Source organism: Ixodes scapularis, unplaced genomic scaffold, assembly GCF_016920785.2.
Source record: "Ixodes scapularis isolate PalLabHiFi unplaced genomic scaffold, ASM1692078v2 PGA_scaffold2__306_contigs__length_199485367, whole genome shotgun sequence".
In the NCBI taxonomy this organism is placed as follows: Eukaryota; Metazoa; Arthropoda; class Arachnida; order Ixodida; family Ixodidae; genus Ixodes; species Ixodes scapularis.
The window spans coordinates 21,830,461-21,851,820 of NW_024609857.1; the positions used below are offsets into that span (position 1 = coordinate 21,830,461).

At 46.1% G+C, this 21,360-nt stretch overlaps 3 protein-coding genes across 4 annotated transcripts in view; 1 reads left to right on the forward strand and 2 right to left on the reverse strand.

The window, feature by feature from the left end:
• Positions 1–879: 879 nt before the first annotated feature.
• LOC115324247 (SH3 domain-containing protein Dlish) lies at positions 880–10,581 on the reverse strand. Its single transcript, XM_029984762.4, is given in 4 exon segments — positions 880–3,094; positions 3,096–3,304; positions 9,161–9,892; positions 10,533–10,581. Coding segments are annotated over 4 exon segments (1,122 nt in total). The 3' UTR covers positions 880–2,962.
• A 290-nt stretch (positions 10,582–10,871) lies between these two features.
• LOC8034468 (COMM domain-containing protein 2) lies at positions 10,872–12,409 on the forward strand. Its single transcript, XM_042291768.1, has one exon. It carries the CDS (start codon positions 11,361–11,363, stop codon positions 11,961–11,963), a length of 603 nt encoding a protein of 200 aa, XP_042147702.1. The 5' UTR covers positions 10,872–11,360; the 3' UTR covers positions 11,964–12,409.
• Positions 12,410–13,032: 623 nt separating this feature from the next.
• The window catches only part of LOC115324246 (SH3 domain-containing kinase-binding protein 1), a 36,842-nt gene continuing 28,514 nt past the window's right edge, over positions 13,033–21,360 (reverse strand). For both annotated transcript variants that reach the window (XM_029984760.4, XM_040209324.3), the window contains exon 12: positions 13,033–17,659. In XM_029984760.4, coding sequence (XP_029840620.2) covers positions 17,507–17,659 — 153 coding nt within the window. In that variant the 3' untranslated portion in view covers positions 13,033–17,506. The remainder of the gene's footprint in view (positions 17,660–21,360) is intronic.

Genomic DNA, 21,360 nt, shown 5'->3' on the forward strand with positions numbered 1-21,360 from the left:
TATAATGGAATAATTTTGAAACTAAACCAAAATCAGCAATAAACATGAGTATACTGTACATTCAGAGTACTAGTAATACTAAAAACCAAAAAGCTTCACAGCTCATCCATATCGAAAATCGTCTGGATGAATCTTTGCAATATTAGTAAGGGGGCAGCATTTTTGTGGAAACGAGCCTTGTCTTCCAAAACAAAATATCTGTGAGGCTGCAAAAAAAACAAAAATGATAATGAAGTTCATTTTTAGTCTGGAAAAAGAAAATATAGATTCGCAAAACAGAAAACTTGCAAGAATTCTTTCTAAGGCCTGGAAAAAGAAAATATGGATTTGCTGAACAGAAAAGTTGCAAGAATTCTTTCTAAGAAATGAACTTCAGAATGCACGGTTCAATATTTCTCAGGAACTCCAGGAATGCAACATATGTCCTACATCTGTTTAGATCATGAACGAAAGGGGCACTCCTAGCCAACCTTCCCCATATTAATATGCTAGTATTTCAAATCCGAGGACCCTTCACTGTGCATCGCCTAACACTGCCATTTTTGTGCTCAGTTTGTGCCCACTGTTTGTGCAAAGAGGTGCTGCCCCTTTTACACAGGAACACAAAGAAAGGCAAATGTTTTCTGTCCTACCGTAGAATACTGCGCATCCGCCCATCCCACATTAAGCGCCCATCCCATATTTGTAAGATCTGAGAAAATATGCACAGTACATTTATATGTAAAATTGATGACCGGACAAGCGCCTATCCCCCATTTCTTGTGATTATCTCTGAAGTTTGAGTGGGCGCTTGCCCGGTATTTTACGGTAGTAATACAGCTTTCGTTTTATGGGTACAAACCCCATTTCAGGAGAACAGTACACTAATAAAACACAACGTTCCAAGAGATTCTTTTTATTGTCTGCTCCCTCAATATAAAGCATGAAGATTAGCCCTGTAGACGGTATATACTATATAACTTTTCAAGACCCCTGCATGGAACACTTGTAAAAGTATAAAAAAAATCTCGAAACAATGCAGAAAGTGATCACAGTATGTATGTACAACACTGGCACAATCATGGGCACCTTTAATATGTAACATGCAGCTGTTTGAAACTTTGCACACTGGTCTGCCCCTGAAGAAAGAGCTGCTGTGTTTATTTGTATCTGTGCCCAATAACTGTTTGGAACAGCTGATTGGCAGGCACTTGTCGTACATGGACGAGGCAAAAAATAAAAATGGCACGACATGGCACAGTTAAGGGAGCATTATCGTCAGTGGAGCTGCTTCAGTCTTAATGTTATAAAGGTCTGTTCCGAAAATGAGCACTGATGTTAGTACACTGCAGTATATGTACAAGGACTAACCGGCATTCCCATGGTTACAATAAATACCACAAAAAAAAAAAGGACCAAAGAAAAACTTTTTCTTGCTCATTAAATGAAACTTGTTTTCTGATGAGAAATGTAATTGTGCAAGAGGAGTGGAGAGGTAGTGCAAAACAATGTCACAAAGCTTGAGATTTTGCCTTGTAGACAACCTCGAGCCCGCAGGTAAGAAAATACCCCCATTTGGCATTTGGTACATCGTAAGGAAAACGACAGCCCTTTCAATGCCTAAACATACTGTCAAAGGGTTGATCAGATGAAATATATACGAGTTATTTCACTGCATGTCAAGCAGGCTTTTAACTCCAAATTTCACCTTTTCACAAAATATGTCTTATACTTCGTGTCACTAATTGTGTGCAGTGCAGGGGAAGGCAATGCCAGGCGAAGAAAGAAAGGGCAAGCACTAGGAAGGCGGAACAGGAGAGGAGGGCAAGGGGAGAATGTTAGAGAAAGAAGGAGGTTTCTCTCTTCCTCTCCAGCCTTCCTAGTGCTTGCTTCCCCTCCCCTCGCCTGGCGTTGCCTTCGCCTGTACCGCATGCTACTAGAGACACATAGTATAGGTCTACAAGGACTGCTACTCACAAGTGCTTTCTGTATCTTCTCAGTGGCTTCTCTCAAACCCTGATGCTGCACTTCAGACATAGAATATTTTTTTGACATAACCAACACTTTCCTTCATCACATTTCAACCCTTTTTTTAGTTAGTATTGTGTCTATGACACCGTACCTTCACCAAAACAAATATCTTTTGACTCTTTAAGTCTTCTGTAGCAATTATATTGCTGCCGCAGGCGGTATGCACAGCGTTTGCACAATTGGTTGAGTATTCTTGGCTGTCTGTTTGTTTTGGTGCCTGTGTACACTGCACTGCTTCTAAAGGGTCTCATGCGAGCGGCATGCTAGTTCTCCTGGCAATTTGGCTGCAAGACCCATTGGCCTCGTGACGAACAACTCCCCTCTTGCAGAATAAATATAACATTGCAGTTTTGTGAGCTTGTAGAGCATTGGACATTGGATGGAGTATAAGCTCCAAGAGCAGGCCCCATTCATGATGGCAGTGTCAAGGGGACAAGAAACCCATTTTCCGAGCCTCATTGGTCTCGGGACCTCAAGGAGACTGCACGTCTCGAGGATGTACCCTTAGAGTTCTGAAGGGAGGGTTTCTAAAAAAGGAAACTATATTTTGCTTATTTTGACACAAGTTTCAAAATTGAGCAGGCTATGGAAGTATTCTTACAATGTTGAATGTGGCAGTGCCTTTGGTGTGTTTTACAAGTTAATATCTCTCGCGTAACTGGCCACCGCTCACAGACCTAAAAAAAAAGGTGACGTCATGAGAAAGAAATGCAGTGTGTAAAAAACATGGCTGGTTCGAAAAAAAGACACGCTAAAAAAAACATATCGATCTGAAGTACCCAGATGACAGAAGCCATCACGAAAGCAAACGTTAAAAGGGAATGCAGGACGCGCTTCTGCGGTGCTCTGCCGTCGGCGGGAGAGGGGGCCAGCTTGCAGAGTTCTGGGAGCACACCTTGAAGCCCCGCACATTGCCTAATCACGACTGGCTTGCAAGATGGGACCCCCGAGGTCAGAGAGAGGTCATGGCGGGCGGGCGGGCGTATGCCTTGGGGATGAACCCGTACTTGTGCACCTTGGGGGCGTAGGCCCAGAGCCAGCCCTCCACAGTCTGGTTGGCGAGGTCCGCGTACACCCAGTCCCCCCCGTCGCACCGTCAGGTCGTCGGGCGCTTGGGCCTTGTAGTCGTACAGCATGACCAGCTCGCTGCCGTGGAAGCGCAGCTCCTCCGTGGTCGCCCCCGTGCCCGCGTTGGCGGGGCTGCCGTGGTGCCCGTTCTGATGCGACGACGCCCCCACCATCCCCGCCACGTTGGAGCCCGGCTGCACCGGCCCGTGCATGGCGCTCTGGTTTTCTGCATGTCGCGGAGAGACAAACAAAAGACACGCCCAGAAGTGAGCGGGAGGTGCACTTTTAAACTTGCGCATCAACAATGTAAAGTTTTGTTTAATTTTTTTAATTTTTTTTTATTTATTGGGTTTTACAGGCAAAGTCCAGTGATAGAGGAAAAAAATTAAAGACATTTACAAATCTCTGTAATGGGAAACTAGACCGCAGCACTTGAGGAGGAGGAAAGGAGGGTACGGAGGGGAGGGTATGCCCCTCTTACTCCTCCCTCTCTCCTCCTGCCGCTGAATTTGTTCATGGGTGGTGTGACACGAAGTCGTGCCGCCACTTTCCCCGCTAAATTTAGCGGGGAAACTGAATTGGTGTTTAGGTCAAGTGACGTCAATTTCCCCGCTAAATTTAGTGGGAAAATTTGCTGCTAAATGCAACAGAAAGTTTTCCATAATGCAATGCGCGCGGTTACGCTGACGGCGCCGCCGCTCAAGCCGGAAACGGGTGCCTAAAAGCTGCGCTCTAAAAGGAATTTCTGCCCAACGTTTTCTTCTGGTTAAACCACAAAGTATGGCATGTATGGGAATGCAGACCATTCTACTAACCTGGAAAGACTAGTTAGTGTACTAACTAGTGTACCATTAGTAAAATATGATAAATAATATGTCCTTTCAAAGACAAGTACTTTTTAACACAATTTCTCATGATGCCCTTTCATTCCCCTATACAGCGGGTCTTTTTAACCCTTTAAGGGCTCAATAAAAAAAAAAGAAAATGCACCAAAATGGTTAAATTTTTTTATGACGTGAAATGCTTCAATAACATGTCTGAAAGACGAAAACACCTTTGCAAACGTTTTCCAGCAGATAATAATGTATTGGCCGTTATGTATTCTCCATTGCTTGAACTCCGGAAAGAAAGGGTTGGTTATGTATACCAATACACAAAACGCACTCTTCCTCCGTTGATCCCCTCCCAACTATTGGAGACTACCAACGGTGTGGTAGCGCTCAAAACATGGCACTGCGCACAAGGCCTTCTTGCACCACCTACACCAGATCCTAGTTTCCTTGCGGATGTTCTTGCCCTTGCTGTCTCTCTTCATGTAGCAGACGATGCAGCAACGTGTCGGTTCTCGCTTCTTCTCTGTCGGCGGGATGTGCGACGGGAAGTGGCGCTCAGTAAGCCGCTTCATGTTCAGAGGACATCCTGGCCGCCCTTTCTTCTTGGCACTGCCATTCCCTGAATACTTGGTGATGATCTCGTCAACAAGTTGCAGCCGGTAATCCATGGGGGATGCTCGGCCTCCTTCTTTCTGATAGAGGACAAATGAATTGTATGTCGCTTCATAGTAGACAGCATCTGGTCTGCCCTGTCCACTCCACCCATTGTGTGGTTGTAATCCAAGATAGCTTCAGGCTTCATGGGCTGGTTGCCCCTTTTGTCAATGAATGGTACCATTTCAGCACTATGCACAGTGGATAAAACCGTTACCAGCTTTTTGTCCTTCCACTGTATCAGCAAACACTTGCCCCTTTGAAAGGCCAGCATATCGGCTTTCTTGAGCTTTGTGGTGGCTAGGCCAGGAGGAAGATTCTTGCGTGTCACTCGTGTTGTGCCATAAACATCGGCTGATCTTTTGAGCAGGAAGTCAACAAGTTCTGGGGACGTGTAAAAGTTATCTGTAGTGATGCAGTAGCCCTTGTCCAAGAGAGGCTCCACAAGCTTCACTACAACTTTTGTTGCCATTCCGAAGCTTTCCGTTGCTACTGACGAGGTCTCCAGGTCGGTGCCTTTTCCCGTATACATTATAGAGTTCCATATATAGCCGCTTTCCGACTCGCACAGCAGGAATGACTTGATGCCGAACCTTGCTCTTTTTAGAGGCATGTACTGTTTCCAACTGAGCCGTCCCTTGAAAAGCAACAAGCTTTCGTCGACACTTATGTCGCGCTCAGGCACGTACAATGTACGGTACTTCTTCACAAGCTCCTGATACACTGGCCAGATTTTTCGGAGCAGAGGTTGAGGGTGTCCTTCCAAGTTCTGGATGGTCGTGTTGTCAACGAAGTGCAGCATTCTCATGACGAGCTGAAATCGGTTCCCAGGCATTATCTCACCAAAGGCAGGGGTCTCAATCAGGCGGCTTTTTCGACCAGTACAGCCTTTCATTTGGTTTCTTTACAATGCCCTGCAGCATCAAGAGGCTAAAACAAACATGCAACTCTTCACGCGTAACAGGGAACCATTTTCGGAAGCGAGAATGCTTGCCCAGGTTCCTTGAATTCAGCAACTGAGATGCGTACCTGTTTGTCTCAGCTACAATAACATCAAGCAGTTCATCATCGAAGTAAGCCTCATAAAGCTCTAGTGGCTGTGGGGGTGAGCTTACTGTGAACGTCAGTCCCGATGAACCCTTGAATTGAAACCGTGGAGGTCTCGCTGGAATATTGTTGAGGTCTATGCGACACCACGAACAGGAGCTGGCGATCATCTCATCGATACTTTCTTCGTCATCTGACTCGCTGTCGTTGAGACTGTCGTCACTATCTTCTTCACTTAAAGAATCAAAATCGAAGTCAACATCCTCATCACTTTCGCTATCATCTGACGGATGACAATCAACCGCACTAGAACGACACACGGATGATGCCATGTTTGTTTGAAAGCGCGGGAAAATCTCATGCGAACAGGGCAAGACGCAAAAAACAAGGAGAGCATACAAGGAACGTCTGCTGCCATCTAGTGTGAAAACTGTCATTCAAGAAAAGCGTGGATGAAAGGAAGTGCTGCCATCTATGTTTTTAAACAGAAAACGCTACTTGACGAGCTGTGCTCGTCAACAGCCATTTAGAAAGTAGCAAAGTACCCATGACATGGTGAGCTCGTCATAAGCAAAAAAGTGGCAATCGCTCGTCACGAGCTGAGGTCGTCATAAACCCTTAAAGGGTTAAGTGGTATGCATTTCCGCAAGGGAAATTGGGGTGCATCAATTATTGTCACCAGCAGTGGTGCACCGAGAGGGGTTGGGGGGGGGGGGGGGGGGGGGGGGGAGGGGGATGTTTTGCCTTCTGTCTTATTACCATCTTCCTCCCTCTTAGTACCTCTCCCTATTTTTTCTCTCTCTTTCCTTGTTTTCACATTCTCTCTCAATCATTCTTTCAGGCCCATCGAAGCACTAAAATTTGTTGTGCACCGATGCTGTTCACTTGGTGCAACTCTTTTCCGAGTGTGACTGCTGATGCGGAAATCCAGGAGTCCAGGATGAGGTATGTTACCTAAAGCCGCCTGAAGCGAAAGTCAAATACGATGCTTACCTGCTTCTCAAAAAGGAGTCTAGATTTAGATTCAATGAACTTTGCATCAACACCAGAATGTGCAACTCCCAGCATTCACAAATTGGTGATCTAGTAGACGCTATCGTCTTCAGCAGAATCATCTGATTCGTCTGTCAGTGCTGAGCCTTTTCCAACCCCTGAAGTCACTCATTGGAATGACTTCGGGATCTACGCCGGCAAGTCGGAGTATTTCAGGATTGTTATACTCTTCCGTTGCCCAAACTTGTGTGCTGAATTTCAGATTAGGTTACAATTTATAATTATTTAAGAGTAATGTTTTAAATGTTTTCTCGTCCTTCCCTTTGGGTAGGTTGGTGATTTTATTAATTTTTAAATTAATTACAATACTGTAAGTTTCTTTTCCTTTTTTTTTTTTGTGTGTGTTCAGGATTACAAATTATTTTTGCCTTTAGATAGTGGAGCTTTCCTTTCATACACATGATGGCAAGGCGCGGCATACAGAACTGGGAGGACACATGGTTGGCTCTGGCAACTCGCTTCGGGTCACAGGAGCCGTAGCTTTTGTTGTCAGCGAAGTTGCTTGGAACGGAGGATACGGTAAGCAACTTGGTTTTCATAAAGACCTACGTTTTGCCAATTTTGCGACTTTGCAAATAATCACAAACAGTTTGTCCCACAAATAATTCACCCCATGGTAATGACTACACCACAGATCATGAAAATTTATGCCAACGAAATAATTCCAAAACAGGTTGATTCCCGAGTAGCACGTGTAGCATGGCAATCTCAACACAGCACATCAAAGTTTGTTTAATCGCAAACTATAGCTCGAAAATCACTAAATACAAAAAATTGCAAAGCTTTCCTAGTCCTCCTATCCTCCCTCCCTCCCTCCTCCCGCCCAAACCCATGCCTGTCACAGATCAGTTATTTAGTTTTTTAGAAACCCCCCAGACGAAAATCCTGGGTGCGCCAATCGTCAGAAGTGGCGGCGAATGTTGGACAAGACCAGGTGGCCACAAAGCAGTTACTTTCAGAAATAGTGCCAAATTCAGGAGTCCTTTCGACTTCTAATTTTGGAGCCCCTTGTACTAGTTGGGAATGGTGTACAAGCGTGAGCTCTATACTCAAGGACGCAGCTCAACTGTACGAACTCTCTCCCAGCAGAAGGAATTGTCAAAAATAAAGCTATGAGCTCGGGCTTCTAGCCATTAAAAATACCTTTAAAATCGAAATATATTTTCTTAAAAGGCTGCTATAAAAATTGACAGGAAAGCAAAAATTGCAGTATAAACATGCCTCTTTTTTTTTATTTCTGCTGAGCCGCGACAGGACAACGACAGTGTGCTTGCTCTCATTCTATTGAAAAATGTCAGCCTATTGGCAACTTAAATCTTGTTATCACGTCATCTATGGACCCAAGGTAGTAGTATAAGGAAATGAGAGGTAAAACTGTCACTTGCAGAACGGCGAGTTCACAAAAAGCAGAGAGCATGAGGCTCCTTCTCTAGAAAACTTCTGGGGTGTCCCTGGGAGAGTCGGCTGCTTTGCAATGTGAAATACCATTGCTCTTTTTTTCCTCAAAAATTACAAAATATAGGCCCCCCCCCCCCCCCCCCCCTTCCCCCCCCCCACCATGTTCTCCCTCGACCTTTCAGGGGTGTGCTATCTTGCCCCCACACTCGAATAAGTCTGAGACCACAGGGGCCCTAAACTCGTCAGACACAAAGGTGGAGCCGAAAGTTTGCAAAGCGCGCCGATTGGACGCTGGCGACAAAAGCGCGAAGTCATCGTCGTGATAATCCAATCAATGCACTTCGTGAACTTCGGCCCCAACCTAGTGCTCGACGATTTTAGAGCCTCTGTTGTCCAGTGATAGTGTGGTGTTATGTAACACCATCAAACTTCTATCATCAGATTAACTAGACAGACAAGATCTCTCTCCTTGTGGTGTGGGCACCCCTTGTGATAAAATGGTACTATTTTATACTTTGTGAGCTCCTCCATGTAGTGAGGTGCTATTTCACACCACCAAACTTTTACCAACAGATCAAGCAGGGGTGCCTCCCATAGTGTGGTGTTATTTCACACCATCAAACTCCTACCATCAGAACAACCAGACCTGCAAGATCTGCCTCCGTGTGAACATCCCTTCTGATAGAGTGGTGTAATGTCACATCACCACACCTGTATCAGCAGATTAAACAACACAGTCGTGTAAAACCCGACTCCTTGTAGAAACCCCCTGCAACAGTTTGGTGTTACTTCACACCCCCAAACCTCTACCAAGAGCTTAACCAAGCTTCTGATAAAGTGGTGCTATTTCACACCACTACACATGTATCAACAGGTTGCACCACAGGCCTGTGGGGTTTAGTTCCCCCTACAATAGTAGCTTTGTTCGATTTACCTGCACTTCCTCCTGCACCGGTGCAAAAAGTGTAGGGCAGTGCACTTCCGGTCGTATCTCGGTACGCACTTTTCTGCACCGGTGCAGGAGGTGCAGGCAAATCGAGCAAAGCTAGTCTATTCCCTGCAGACACCCTTCCCACGTGACAGCGAGGCCCACTTACCCTGGATCGTGTCAGCATCGGCCGGGCACACGAAGGCACTGGGCACGAACCCTTCCTGTCCATCCGACCGTAGCACCCAGAACCAGTCCGGGTCCTCCCTGTTCAGCACCGTCACCAGTTCGCCGCGCTCCACACTCACGTCGTTCTCGTCGCGCGCCACGAACGTGTACAGCACGACATAGCGCCCCGCGGGGTCCTTGAAGAACGGGTGCACGTCCGGCAGCGTCGTCTGCAGCGACGCCGCGTTGGTCAGGTGTCCATCCGTCGTTGGCGGCGCCAGCCGCGAAGACCGATCCTTGGGCGCGCCGAAGCTCTCGGCGTCCGACTGTTGCCCGGAGTCCACCGAGTGCGTGCCCCGCGACGAGATCTGGTCCAGCCCGTCGTCCTCGTCTCGGGGCAGCTTCTTGTGGCGCACCGTGAGCGCGAGCTCGCCCAGCTGGCTCCCGTACGGCGCGCAGTACGAGTGTGGGATGAAGCCCTCCTGCCCGCTGTCGGCAATCACGTACACCCAGTCGTTCTCCTGGTACAGCACGTTCACGATCTGGCCGCGGCGCACCTCGAGCTCGTCATCGACGCAAGGGGTGAAGTCGTGCAGGACGATCACCTTGGAGTCCGGCGACAGGCCGTGCTCCTTCTCGATGCCGACCCGCACCAGCGTCTCAATGCTGGCGCTGCCCGTGATGCGTCCGATGTTGGGAGTCCGCGTGGATAGCTTGTCGTTGCTGGCGCTCTCTTTGGAAACGGAGGAGAGAAACGGCGGCACTGAACCTGATACCAATCGACGGGCGTTGGAAGCAATGCGAGCAATGCGCCGGGCTGTTTTTGTTGGAGCGCAAGGTGACATAGATATCGGACCGGTTCGGCCAAAATAATTGCGCAAGAAAACAACAGTGCAGCCGAGCGATTCGTGCACGGGCCCAGCGTCTCGCAGGCTGCCGCGATCTCCACGACAAAAATTTGCCCTCAGTTCTGAGCAAATCTAAGAGCGTACGTGATCCAAAACCGACCTCCCAACAACCGAATGTCCCTTTAGGTGTAGAGCCAACTGTCACTGCTAACTTCAACAGTCGATCTCTACACTAATTGGTATTCACCCCACGTTATAAACCAGTTAGTCAGAACGACTTAGTTCTCTCTTTTTCGTTTCCCTCTCTTTTTTCGATCGGATATCTCCGTACTAAAAGAAACTAAACGCCTCGTTCGCCAAAACAAATATGAGAGCCGATAAAAGGTTAGAGCACCGAGCAAAACAAACGTCGAACGTTGAGCAGAGCGATCGACCCAGCTGACTAATTTTGCTGGCTAGCTGCGAGATATGGTAATCGATCCCTGCAGCAGGCACGAAAAATGTGAACAACGAAGATAAGCTTACCTTTCTTTCTTTTGCCCCGTCGTATTCTCACGGGGCAGAGAAACGCCATGATGCGGTTTGAGGCAACAGGTGGATAACTCGCTCTCAAGGCTTACCCCGCGCACAGAACAGTCGCGAGGCGTGCCACGACATTGCGCCCCATTCAGCTCGCGGCACGAACACGCCGACCACTACGTCGTGCTAACTCCTCGCGATGGGCCCGTCGCCTCGGCCGATCTTCGCATTCTGCGTGAAGGAGCTACGGACGGTAAACTCGTTCAGTTCCTCCGGCGGCCGGCTGCCCGCAGAATTCCTCGTCTAGTTCTGCCGCCGCACGACAGGTTACGCAAAATTCGTTCTTCCGCAATTCCGCACACAGAGAAAGGAAACAAGAAACAAGGAACGAAAATTATGTGAATTTGTGCAGTGTTGCAAATACGAACGTGTAAACTGTCCCAATGCCGACAAAAACGAGGAAAGGCTTGCTGAGAAAGAAACTAGCAGCGGAGCGATCTTGAAGTCCGGTTTTATGATCAACAAGGTCCGCGAGCCGGAAGTGTAGCGGAACCCTATTTATGTCTGGGTACATTGTAAGCAAACTTTTTTTTATTATTACATTTTTGTTTTTTGTTTGTTTTGGGATTTGTGAGGTGGGAGTGGATTGACTTTAGTGCGAGGAGTTGACTGATGGAACCGATGGAACGGTGTTTATTAGTTTGATCATGAATTGATCAGCGTTGGGTTTGATTGATTAAGCTGAGCGACATACTCGGTTGGACTACTCTACAAGGACGGGCGGTGTCATCCCCCTATCAAAAGCGAGACGCCCTTTGTGAGACAACATTCACGATGCTGCTGATCCTCGACGACGACCACAAGCAACACCTCCACTTCATTCGCGGCGTGGACGTCGCGGTAGCCCGGGAATTCTGCAAAATCGCCAACGAGTTCCTCCTCCGCGGCGTCAACCCCAAGGTGTACCACTCCGCTGCGCAGAAGCTCCAAGTCGAAGACGACGTCGTGCAGAACGCCGTGGAGGGCATCTCGCACCTCCTCAGCCAGGCGGCCAAGTTCAAGCTCAGCGAACAGCAGTTTCAGGAATCGCTTCTGCTGCTCAGCCTCCCCGAGCCGGTGTGCCAAGACTTGGTCGGCTATCATGTCGAGAACGAGAAGGGGCTTCGAAAACTTCTTAGCAGGAAGGCCATTCCGTGCTGGAGCTTCTCGGGTCTCGAGTGGCGACTGGAAGCCGAGGTAGCTAGGCGCTGCATCAAGTCTCATGTCCGGCCCCTGGTCACCTTCAGGCTCAAGCTCAAGAAGGAAGACGGGGAGAGCCTAGAAATCGTCCTCCAGACCGATCCTTCGAACCTTATTCATATGACAGAGTCGCTGGAGGAAGCGCTTCAGTGTGTTAAATCGCAGCATATGCGCAAGATTGTCAAACACGTCAAATAATGCTGTTTTCCTAATTTGGAGTTTGTTTCCTTCGGACCAGATTCGTGCTTTCGGTTTTTGTCGAGTCCTTACACTACGCGCATATATGCCCTAATAAATTGAACAGTTTATAGGTGCCTAGCTTCAATTCATGCCGTCAAAAGTATTTGCGTACTGCAGAGTCGTTCGGCAAAGGTTGTTAGATTGTAAACTTTTGGGTAAACCATAGTTTAGGTTTCAGGCACAGCAACATGTTACTTACGTCTTCATTCACTCGATAAAGCTTAATATCGAAGTGCATGTTCATCTTGAAATCCACTGCTTGTGAAATTGGTTATAAAACTTGTGTAACAAACACTGTTGGGCCATCTAGGTCTGTCACTTGTAACATTTGTCATGCAGTAACAGCTATGTAAATGCTTTTCGGGTTTTTATGTTCATTGCTTCTGCTTTTCCAGTCAAAATTAGCACTTTGGATCCAAGATTTTTGTCTCTACTTGCATTATACAAGCTGTCAATGAGAGCAGATTGCATCAATCCATACGAGTTGTTCAATTAGAGCAATGCTGAGCGCAAGTTCGTCTGCTTCTTTTGCAGGGGTTGTGGTGACGTCAGAAAGCCGAGCTTCGATTGGCTCCGATTGAAGGATGTGGGTAGACCTAAAAGCAAGATGCCTCAAGGTCTACCCACTATCCTTCAATCGGAGCACGGCGTTCTGACGTCACCATAACCCCTGCAAAAAGAAGCAGACAAACTTGCACTTTGCATTAAAGGCTTGTTCACACACTTGTAACCGAGTAGAACCGTTAGAGACAAGACCGGTTTTTAAGTCTCTTGCGACGTCTTAGGACCGGATGCGCTGCTGCAAAGCTGGTCCTAAGACATCGCAAGAGGATTAAAAAACGGTCTTGTCTCTCTCCGTTCTGCTCGGTCGCAAGTATCTGAACGGCGCTTAACACTATTCCACAGTCATACGACTTATTTTATGAACGGCCAATGCTCGGAAAGGTTCCTCTCAACCTCCACTCGTAGCATTAGATGCCGACTGCAGCAGGACGACATTTCACACTGGGAGTAAGAACAGAACACCTTTGGAGAATGCAGCAAGTATAACATTTATTTGTACGAAAGCTACACATTCAGTTCATCTACATACTGTGTTCTCATATATAAATCTATTATATTACACATCAACTGTGAGCTTACAGGATTGTCACGATGTATACACATCTTCACCCTTTCTCGGTACAAAATAAACCTCTGAAGACACGGGAAAGAAAAAGTCTCGGCCTTGTACAGTCGTACGGGAGGTATTGGCAGCAATGTACATCGTAATACGAGCTGCAGTCGCTGACAGGACAAGAAGTGCGGAGCGTCTCTTTCAGACGCCCGTCCTCCAGTGTGCGCTTGTTGCCTTCCAAAGTGCTGCGGCTGCGCCTGCATGCTCCAGACTCGCGAGACACGGGTGTGACCTCGTGCTGGAGGCAGCACCACTGAAGGACCTCGTCGCCGTCCTTGTCCTGTCAGTGATTACGCATGGTTTCCAATGTGAGTGGCATCGTTTAATTCCCACTGGGCTCGTTCAAAGCACCTAACTTTTTCCCCATCGCTGACTGCAGTTCACTTGCCATCCATAATACTATTGTACAAGCAGAAATGACTAAGAAATGGTGCAGTCATATCTATATATTTAAGTGGTAATCAAAACCTAAACCAAAAAATTAAACAAAAACAAGGGAAAAAACTGCTGAGACAGTTTACTCCACGGAGCCAACACACGTACGTGCTACACATGCCGGCGAATACTCTTGTCGTCGTAAACAGCACTACACACTTTCTCGCACCATGCCGGTACCATTACGTCCGATGATCGCGAGTTATTGCTAAACTGCATCACTTTGTCATGTTATGCAAATGGAACACTGGAGGAACTGTTAAAATTACATTATAAACAAGAACACTCCGCACAGAATCATTGAACGATTACGAAGCTTTTTAAGCTTTCAACAAAAGAAAATGGAAGGGATGGGTAAGGGCAACGGTGGAGTAGACCAACCACCTAACCAAAGAATGTCACTTCAGCTTCGTAAACACAGGGTACCTGAACACCACACGCGCTCCTCATATGGCACTCCAAAATAAGCCACAACTCAATGCTTAGTAACGAGTATGTGCTCAGTCAAACCAGTCGCCATTTAGCCTGGGTCACTTAAAAACAGAAAAAATATTGTGCAGCTTTGATGTACAGCTTAAGTACCGAGAGAATACGCTCTGCCTCGCCGTAACATGGGCTGCGGCAAAGGTTACAAGCGAGAGTGAAGGGTTTTGGTCTGTGCCCTCGGCTGCATGTGCAGCAGAGGCATCTTTAAAAGCAAGCACTTCACACTTGTGGCCTTTGCTGCAGTCCACGTGAAGACAAGACAAAGCATAAAGTATAGTAGTACCATAATTGGAATGCAACACCACAGTTTTTTCCCATTTGAAAATATTAATTGTATAAAGCTCGCTAGATATTCATGGAATGCCTGCCATCAGGTTTCAAATCACAAAAAGTGAAAGCAAAAAAGGAAAGAGGCATAAATGCATTAATCTATCCAGGATGCTATCCAGGCATGCTTTCCAAACAGAAATAAAAGAACCATTATTTGAGCACACCCAAGTTCGTTTTTGATATATGCGAACTCAATGCACCTGTGAATACAAACGGGATTAACTGCAATTCTTCCTAATCGTTCCATTCAAGCTGACAAGACTATGTCGACTGTTTCTTAAGCTTGTATAAATGGTGTACAGTTAAAAGTACTAGCACAAAACTGACCAAAAGTGTCACAATGCTCGGTTCAATGGTAGCTGGTAAACATTTCAGTACAAAAAGAGGAGCAAGATATGTTTCAGAAATTGGCACCTGTATACAAAGCCATCTTACTTTTGTTCTTCGCAGAACATACCAGTACCAAAGACGTTAAAACAAGACACAAGTAGCTGACTTCACAGCGTGAAAACTAACAATATATCGCAAGATTAGGATCGTTCGCTGTCAATTAAGGAACAGCGACTTTGCCTAGCGTAAGTCGTGCTCGACGATGAAGCACCTACACATAAAAGTTTTCACAAGTTACGTTCTGAGCACTAGCACAGTCATATATTCAGAAATATGAACCCTAGCATCCTGTGGGACATATAAAAAATGGCACAAGAAGAATCTATAAGCCATCCGCGGTTCAGACCGCTGTAAAAAATACCTAGACATTAATTTCAATGGGACATATCTCCATTGGACTTGGAATGCGTCGTTATGTCATCAATGGATGCACGTTAGATACCTTGCACGGTACCTCAACGCAATCCAGTAAACACTTACAAGCAAGTAATGGTTACCAGCATTCACTCGAAAATTTTGGGTTACAATGAAGTCACTTTTCCGGCACAAGTTTAGGCAATCAATTGCTTGCTTGTAAAGATAGAAGCTATGATGCAACAATGTCATCATTCTGCACTTGATGCTTTTCAAGTGCCAGCACTTGAGGAAAAGTCACCTTGCTATTACTTAGAGAATGCATTCAGAAACATTTACATTATGCTCTGAGAAAAACCATATAAAAAAAACTTCCAGGGTGACACCACAATTGAACAAACATGTCTTACCACATATTGTTGCACAGTAATTGCACCCCAGCTGCATTTCACAATTATAATAGCTCTGTTCATTTCACTTTGTACGTACTTGCATGGACTACTTTTTTTTTGTTTTGCGTGAAACTTTTTTTACTTAGGTCTTATTATGCTTTGAGTGTCTAATATTTACAGCTAGCAACAGCTATATTCTTTGCAAGAGGTCTTAATCTTCATGGACAGGACAACTGACATATACCTTGTTTACCTTTAAGCTGAGACTAGAAGCTCCGCCTTCAGCGCAGGCTTTCTGCCCTTGCCAACACAAGTGTGAATGCGCAGTCCCGTGCAACCAAGGCACTGCGGAAGCCAGCGAGCTCGCGCTAAGGCGGAGCTTTTAGCTTCAGCTTGAGGGTGAATGGAGTATAGTTATCGTAAACTTTCCACCTCTCCAATACAGGCCATTGACAGGTTAGGAGGAGCGATGGTGTCTCTCCCTTCAATGCTCAATGTTTCACACAAGCTCACTGCTTTTGATCATGATTCAGCTACAACACTGAAGCACTGTCGAAACCAGCAGCATGACTGAAAGCCACTCCCTGAATCGCTGGAAAGGCCCCAACAAACTTCAAATAATCTAGGTTGGTCTATAACTATATTTCAATGGTTCGGAGGGCATAGGAAACTGACGTGCGGCTCTGTTTTGCTTCGTTTCGTTCCGTTTCGCAGCATTGTTGTCCCGTTCATCAAGGTCTTCAGCGTTTAGCCGGGGCACACAGCATAAGATACAAAAAGTTAGTCTGACCTGCCTGCTTGCAACAAAAAGTTCCAGACCTTCAAAGGGTTTTAAAATGCTTTGAGAAAATAAGAAATCAAGACCTCACGCATAAGCTTGAATTAGGTGCTTTCACTACACTCATAAAAAAAAAAAAACACACACACACACGCAAGTGAGTGCACTCTTCAAACTACAACAATACATGTCCAAACCTACTAAGCAATTGTTCTGTGAAGCTCCCCCATAATAAAACAGTAGACTGACAGGTGAGTTAGTGAGACAGAAAGAATTAAGAAAGCCACACCAAAATGGGTAACTAAAAAATCGTTGCAAGAAACAGAAAAAAAACAAAAAAAAACTGAGGCCTTTGATAAAGCCTTAGAGAGTATGTACAGCTCAGCACAGACTTTTCTTTGAGTGTCAAGGTAAACGTTGGGCTGCATGGTTCAGCACTGTTTGGCGGCTCCACGTGCAAATTCACGGAAAGCGAGGTTAGCTTGTCGAAGGCAGGAAAAATGGAATGAAAGTACATGACCTGTTGCACCAACAAGTGAGCAAACAAAATTACATAAAACAAAAGGTAATGCAACACACTTTGATTTACACATCTCCTCTGGGTCGTGGGCCCGTCGTTGATCTCTTTAGACTCCACTCAGCTGAACGGCGGTAATACCGGTCAAAACTGCAGTTCAAGTCAAGAACAGCACCCGTTAACCAAATCATATTCAGAACAATCTCAAACAATCAGTACCAGTACAGAATAAAGTAGGACTGGTTCGACCCTGGATAACGCCCCGCACAACGGCCGTAGAAAATACCGGGGGCACTGCTATACTGTTGAGGGACGCATACCGCGGCTGGTCAACCTTAGACCAGCATGCACCCGCAACCGCCAAGTAAACGCAAAAGGGTCAGTCACCATAGCTCGCTTGCACTTGTCAAATCAAACACTCCATAAAACAATGGCTTCTTAGACAGATTTGTGAGAACGTGAGATGGAAGAGAAGGCAAACGCACAAAGAAGCGAGTAGATCAAATCAAAATCTTGCGAGACATACTTGTTCACTTTAATTTCCGAATAGAGGTTCTCCCGCCCGTAATAGATGACGCTGAGGAGACGACCGGATGACGCACTGCCGGGCTGTGGCGACGTGGCAGACGGAAAAGATGGCAGTCAGACCGTCAGGGTGAGTTTCTTGAGGCGGTCAATCTCCACCTGAAGGGTCATGCGCAGCTTTTTTTCTTCGTCGATTTCTGTCATGAGGTCCCTAACCAGTTTGCTGTACTGACTCCTGTTTGATTCAACAGTTTCCTTGAGGGAGTTCACCTGCACAGACCATAAACACATGCAAACCTCTAGAAAAGCCCGAAAGAACTTGCTCATGATTAAATCTAAAGCACCAATCCAGATGCCTGACCGGAAAGTTCGAGCTCAACAGCAGCAGCAATGTATTAATTCTGAAGGCAGTACAATATTTCTTTTTTTCAGGTTGAGCTGGATATGGGAGTTACTGTTTAAAGAGAAGATTAAAAGGCTCTTGAAAAAGAAAACGAGATACAGTATAGACCACTTACAATGTAACCGCTTATACTGCAGGACCGGGTATAACGCGGCTTTTTTAAACCACCGGTTCGCCTCCCATAGAACTCCATGTAATTACATACTGCTTAAAATGCAGGCACGCGAAGGGAAATACCGGTTAAAGTGCGGTTTCTGGAACAGCCCGCCGACCGCGCCGACCGACCAACGCAGCGAGCCCGCTTCCCTGTGCGACACTAGATAATGGCACTAGCCGCAAGCGGCACTTGTGGGGCAAGGAGGTTGCTCGAAGAAGCGGAGAGAAGCGAAGAGAGAGGCTTCAGTTGCCATAGCGACGGAGGGACGCACGCACGTGTCGTTCACGTGCGTGCGTCTCTCTGCTGCGTTGGAAACAACCGCAACGACAGACCAATCGCAGGTCCACGAAAAGTGTTCGCGCGCGTTGCATGCTGGTCGCGGGCCGGCTTCTTCTATCCGCAAACATGGCGTCGGTTGTGATCGTTGACGTAGACGGCGTGGTGGAAGCTCATCGTTCCGCGTAAAAGCGCTATCCTTGACTGTGAATTTTCGTTGTGTGTTGCTATGATCACCCAGCACGTACTAGAAGGGAAGATCCACCTACTCGTGCGGCGATGCCGTGGCGGCCACTCTCAACACGGCAGAAATGCCCGTGTCGTCGTGTTTGTTTTTTGTTTACTTCGATTACAGTGGTGCTTTCTAAGCATTTGTGTTTTCGAACATCCCCTTGATTTCTTCTTTGGAGCATTTCATGCCTGTGCTCAAGTTGAAGGTATTACTGGCGCGTACCGTAAAAAGGATGCGGATTTTCACGCGTTTTCATCGCCGGAGAAAAGTGATTAGGGTTAGCAATCCTGAGCGCTCACAACGTCCGTCCGCAACCCGCGATGCCGTTAAAAGGCTGCTGCGCCAGGCAAAAGTCGCTGATTTCTTTCAAAATGTGTGACACACTTAAGAGAGAAGTGTACAAGTCTGGTGAAATAAAGGCTTTCCTCAGACTAAGCTTTATTTTTCATCTAACATAAAATAAATTCTTTTACACAGGTAAGTTGTCTCATGGCATGTATTTTGGCCTTAAAAATTGATATTTTGGTTATAGCGCGGTACCACTTATAGTGCGGATTTTCGCGACTCCCACGACATACGTTATATGCGGTCTACACTGTAGAGGTGAATTCTTGCACATTTTTGTCCCGTGAGTTCGAATATCCCAAGCATTTAACCTGAACGTATCACTCGACGCGAGGTTTCAACTGCCTTGCACATGCCACTTGTGAGGGAATATGTGCAGCGCTTTTGACTGTTTGGATAAGGATTGCGGAAGGCATGGGAATGTTGAGATCTTTGCATATTGTCACGATTCCCTTCCATCAGCGAACACGCCGGGAAGGAGGCGGGGCTTCAGCGCCATTTTCAAAGCGCTGCTGTGGCTACTTGGCACATCAATCTAAACATAATTAAAATATTCGTGATCCTGGAGGTCAAATGAAAACCATTTAGACTATTCCTTCTGAAATACAGAACTGCTTCGGTTTCCCTCCAACTTTCTTTTTATCACTTTTTTTTTGTCTGCCCATCACTGCTTCAGCCTCCGGCGTAGACTGTGGGGAGGGGTCGAAAGTTGCACACAGTACCACTTAGGCATGCTCTCACAACTTCCGGGAAGTAGTTTTAGCACAATATGAATCCAAAAGTAGTGTCAAACCTGAAATGACCCATAACTACAACTAAAGTTAATTTCGATCGCTTGGTTGTCATCTGATGATTTGCTTTCTCCTTCATTAAGGTTGATATCTGATGATTTGCTTGCTCCATCATCAAAGGGAAGCTGAACTGAAATTTGCAGCTCACAAAACAGAGCTGGAGCGAAAGCAAGGGTGCTGCAAAATCCAGAAACATCACTCATACAGCGATATCTCAAACGGATGGCCTTATATCTGAAAAAGAAGAGCGCGACTGAACACGGCCGAAGAGACATGTGACGTCTCGATTCTCATTCCCTCTCCTCTTCGCTTCGTCCCCTTGAGTATCGCTGAGCAAATGAACCGAAGCGAGGAGGAAAGAAGTGAGACCGCTTTCCCTCATTCTCAACTGCTTGAAAAAGAATCACGACGTCATATTCCTCGCTTGATCGCACCCTTCTTTTCCATAAATACTGCCATCCATTTGAGATATCAATGTATGAGTGATGTTTTGGAATTCATAGCGTTCCGTTTAACGCTTTTGCGGCCTTATTTTGCGAAATCCAGATTTCGGTTCAGCATCCCTTTAATTTCAGATCAAACATTGCAAACATTGCCACCTACCTAACTGTGTGAGAAGCTATCGCATGAACTTTATAGTGTTTAATTCAGAAAGAAGTGAACTGCGGAGCTATGCTATTTTTGTATGGCTGAATGCACTCAAACAAATTTTATTAGGGATAATGTGACCTCGTTATATATTAGAAATGGGTAATTGACATAATTAGGCTAATTTGATCAAATAATCCTTTTTTACTAAACTATAAATATAGCATAGGTCTGTATGGCAGGCCTATGCTAAAGCATGTAGAAATTCCTGCATCGCCGATCAGAAGCCCACATCAAAGAAAATTACAGGAGGACACTTAAAAGGGCACCGACACATCAAAATCATATTTTTTATTATCCGAAACAATTGAAAACGATGCCAAGACATTACCCTCAAAATTCGAAACTTGGGAATTCAGTATTTCTGAATTAAAAAAAAACAATTTCCAAATGCCGAATTTGAAGTTCCCGCGCGATCCGCGCCAGTGCAGCGAGTAAATTGTGCGGTCTCCTGCGACTCGACTTTCTTTCGGACCTCCGCTCCATGCTATGAAGCAAAGCGCCATTGCCACCGCAACCCGAAGCGAGGAGGAAGTGAGCAGGCAAGATAGAAGGGAACCGGCGCAAAAAAAAAACGGTTTCTTCCCCGACTCGCCGATAATCCTCTGCTCGAGCGCCGCCAAGTTTTCCGAGGGAAGATACAAATCCAGGAAGCGACATCACACCAAAATCAGATTTTTGGTATTTCAAAAAGAGGGGCCGTAGTGCGTTCGCGATTGCGTTAAAAAACATGTTTTACGATTGCCGTTATGAAATGTTATAGAAATGTCGCCTACAAAGCTTCTAAATTTCCTGGTTTTTGATATCACCGATCAAAAGAAGCAAGGAGGTGAGCGCGGGAGATAAAAACGCCAAAAATAAAAGGGTCGTGCACGCGCGCGCAAGACAGTTTTTTTTTTTGCGACGAGTTTTTTTTTTTTTTTTTTGCGTGTTTATGACTACAATTTGCATCGTTTTTAGGCAATTAAAAAGAATACGACCTTTGGGGTGTCAGTGCCCCTTTAAAGGGGCACTGCAATCATATTTAAGCGTCTACCTTTTTTGCGGTTTCCACGTCTCTTGGGGTTCGTGCAAGCCAGCGGGCACAGAGAGAGTAACTAAATATCAGTGCGTCATATT

Coding starts and splice junctions, on each gene's coding strand:
- LOC8034468 (XM_042291768.1), top strand. CDS start 11,361: ATGCTGCTGATCCTCGACGACGACCACAAGCAACACCTCCACTTCATT.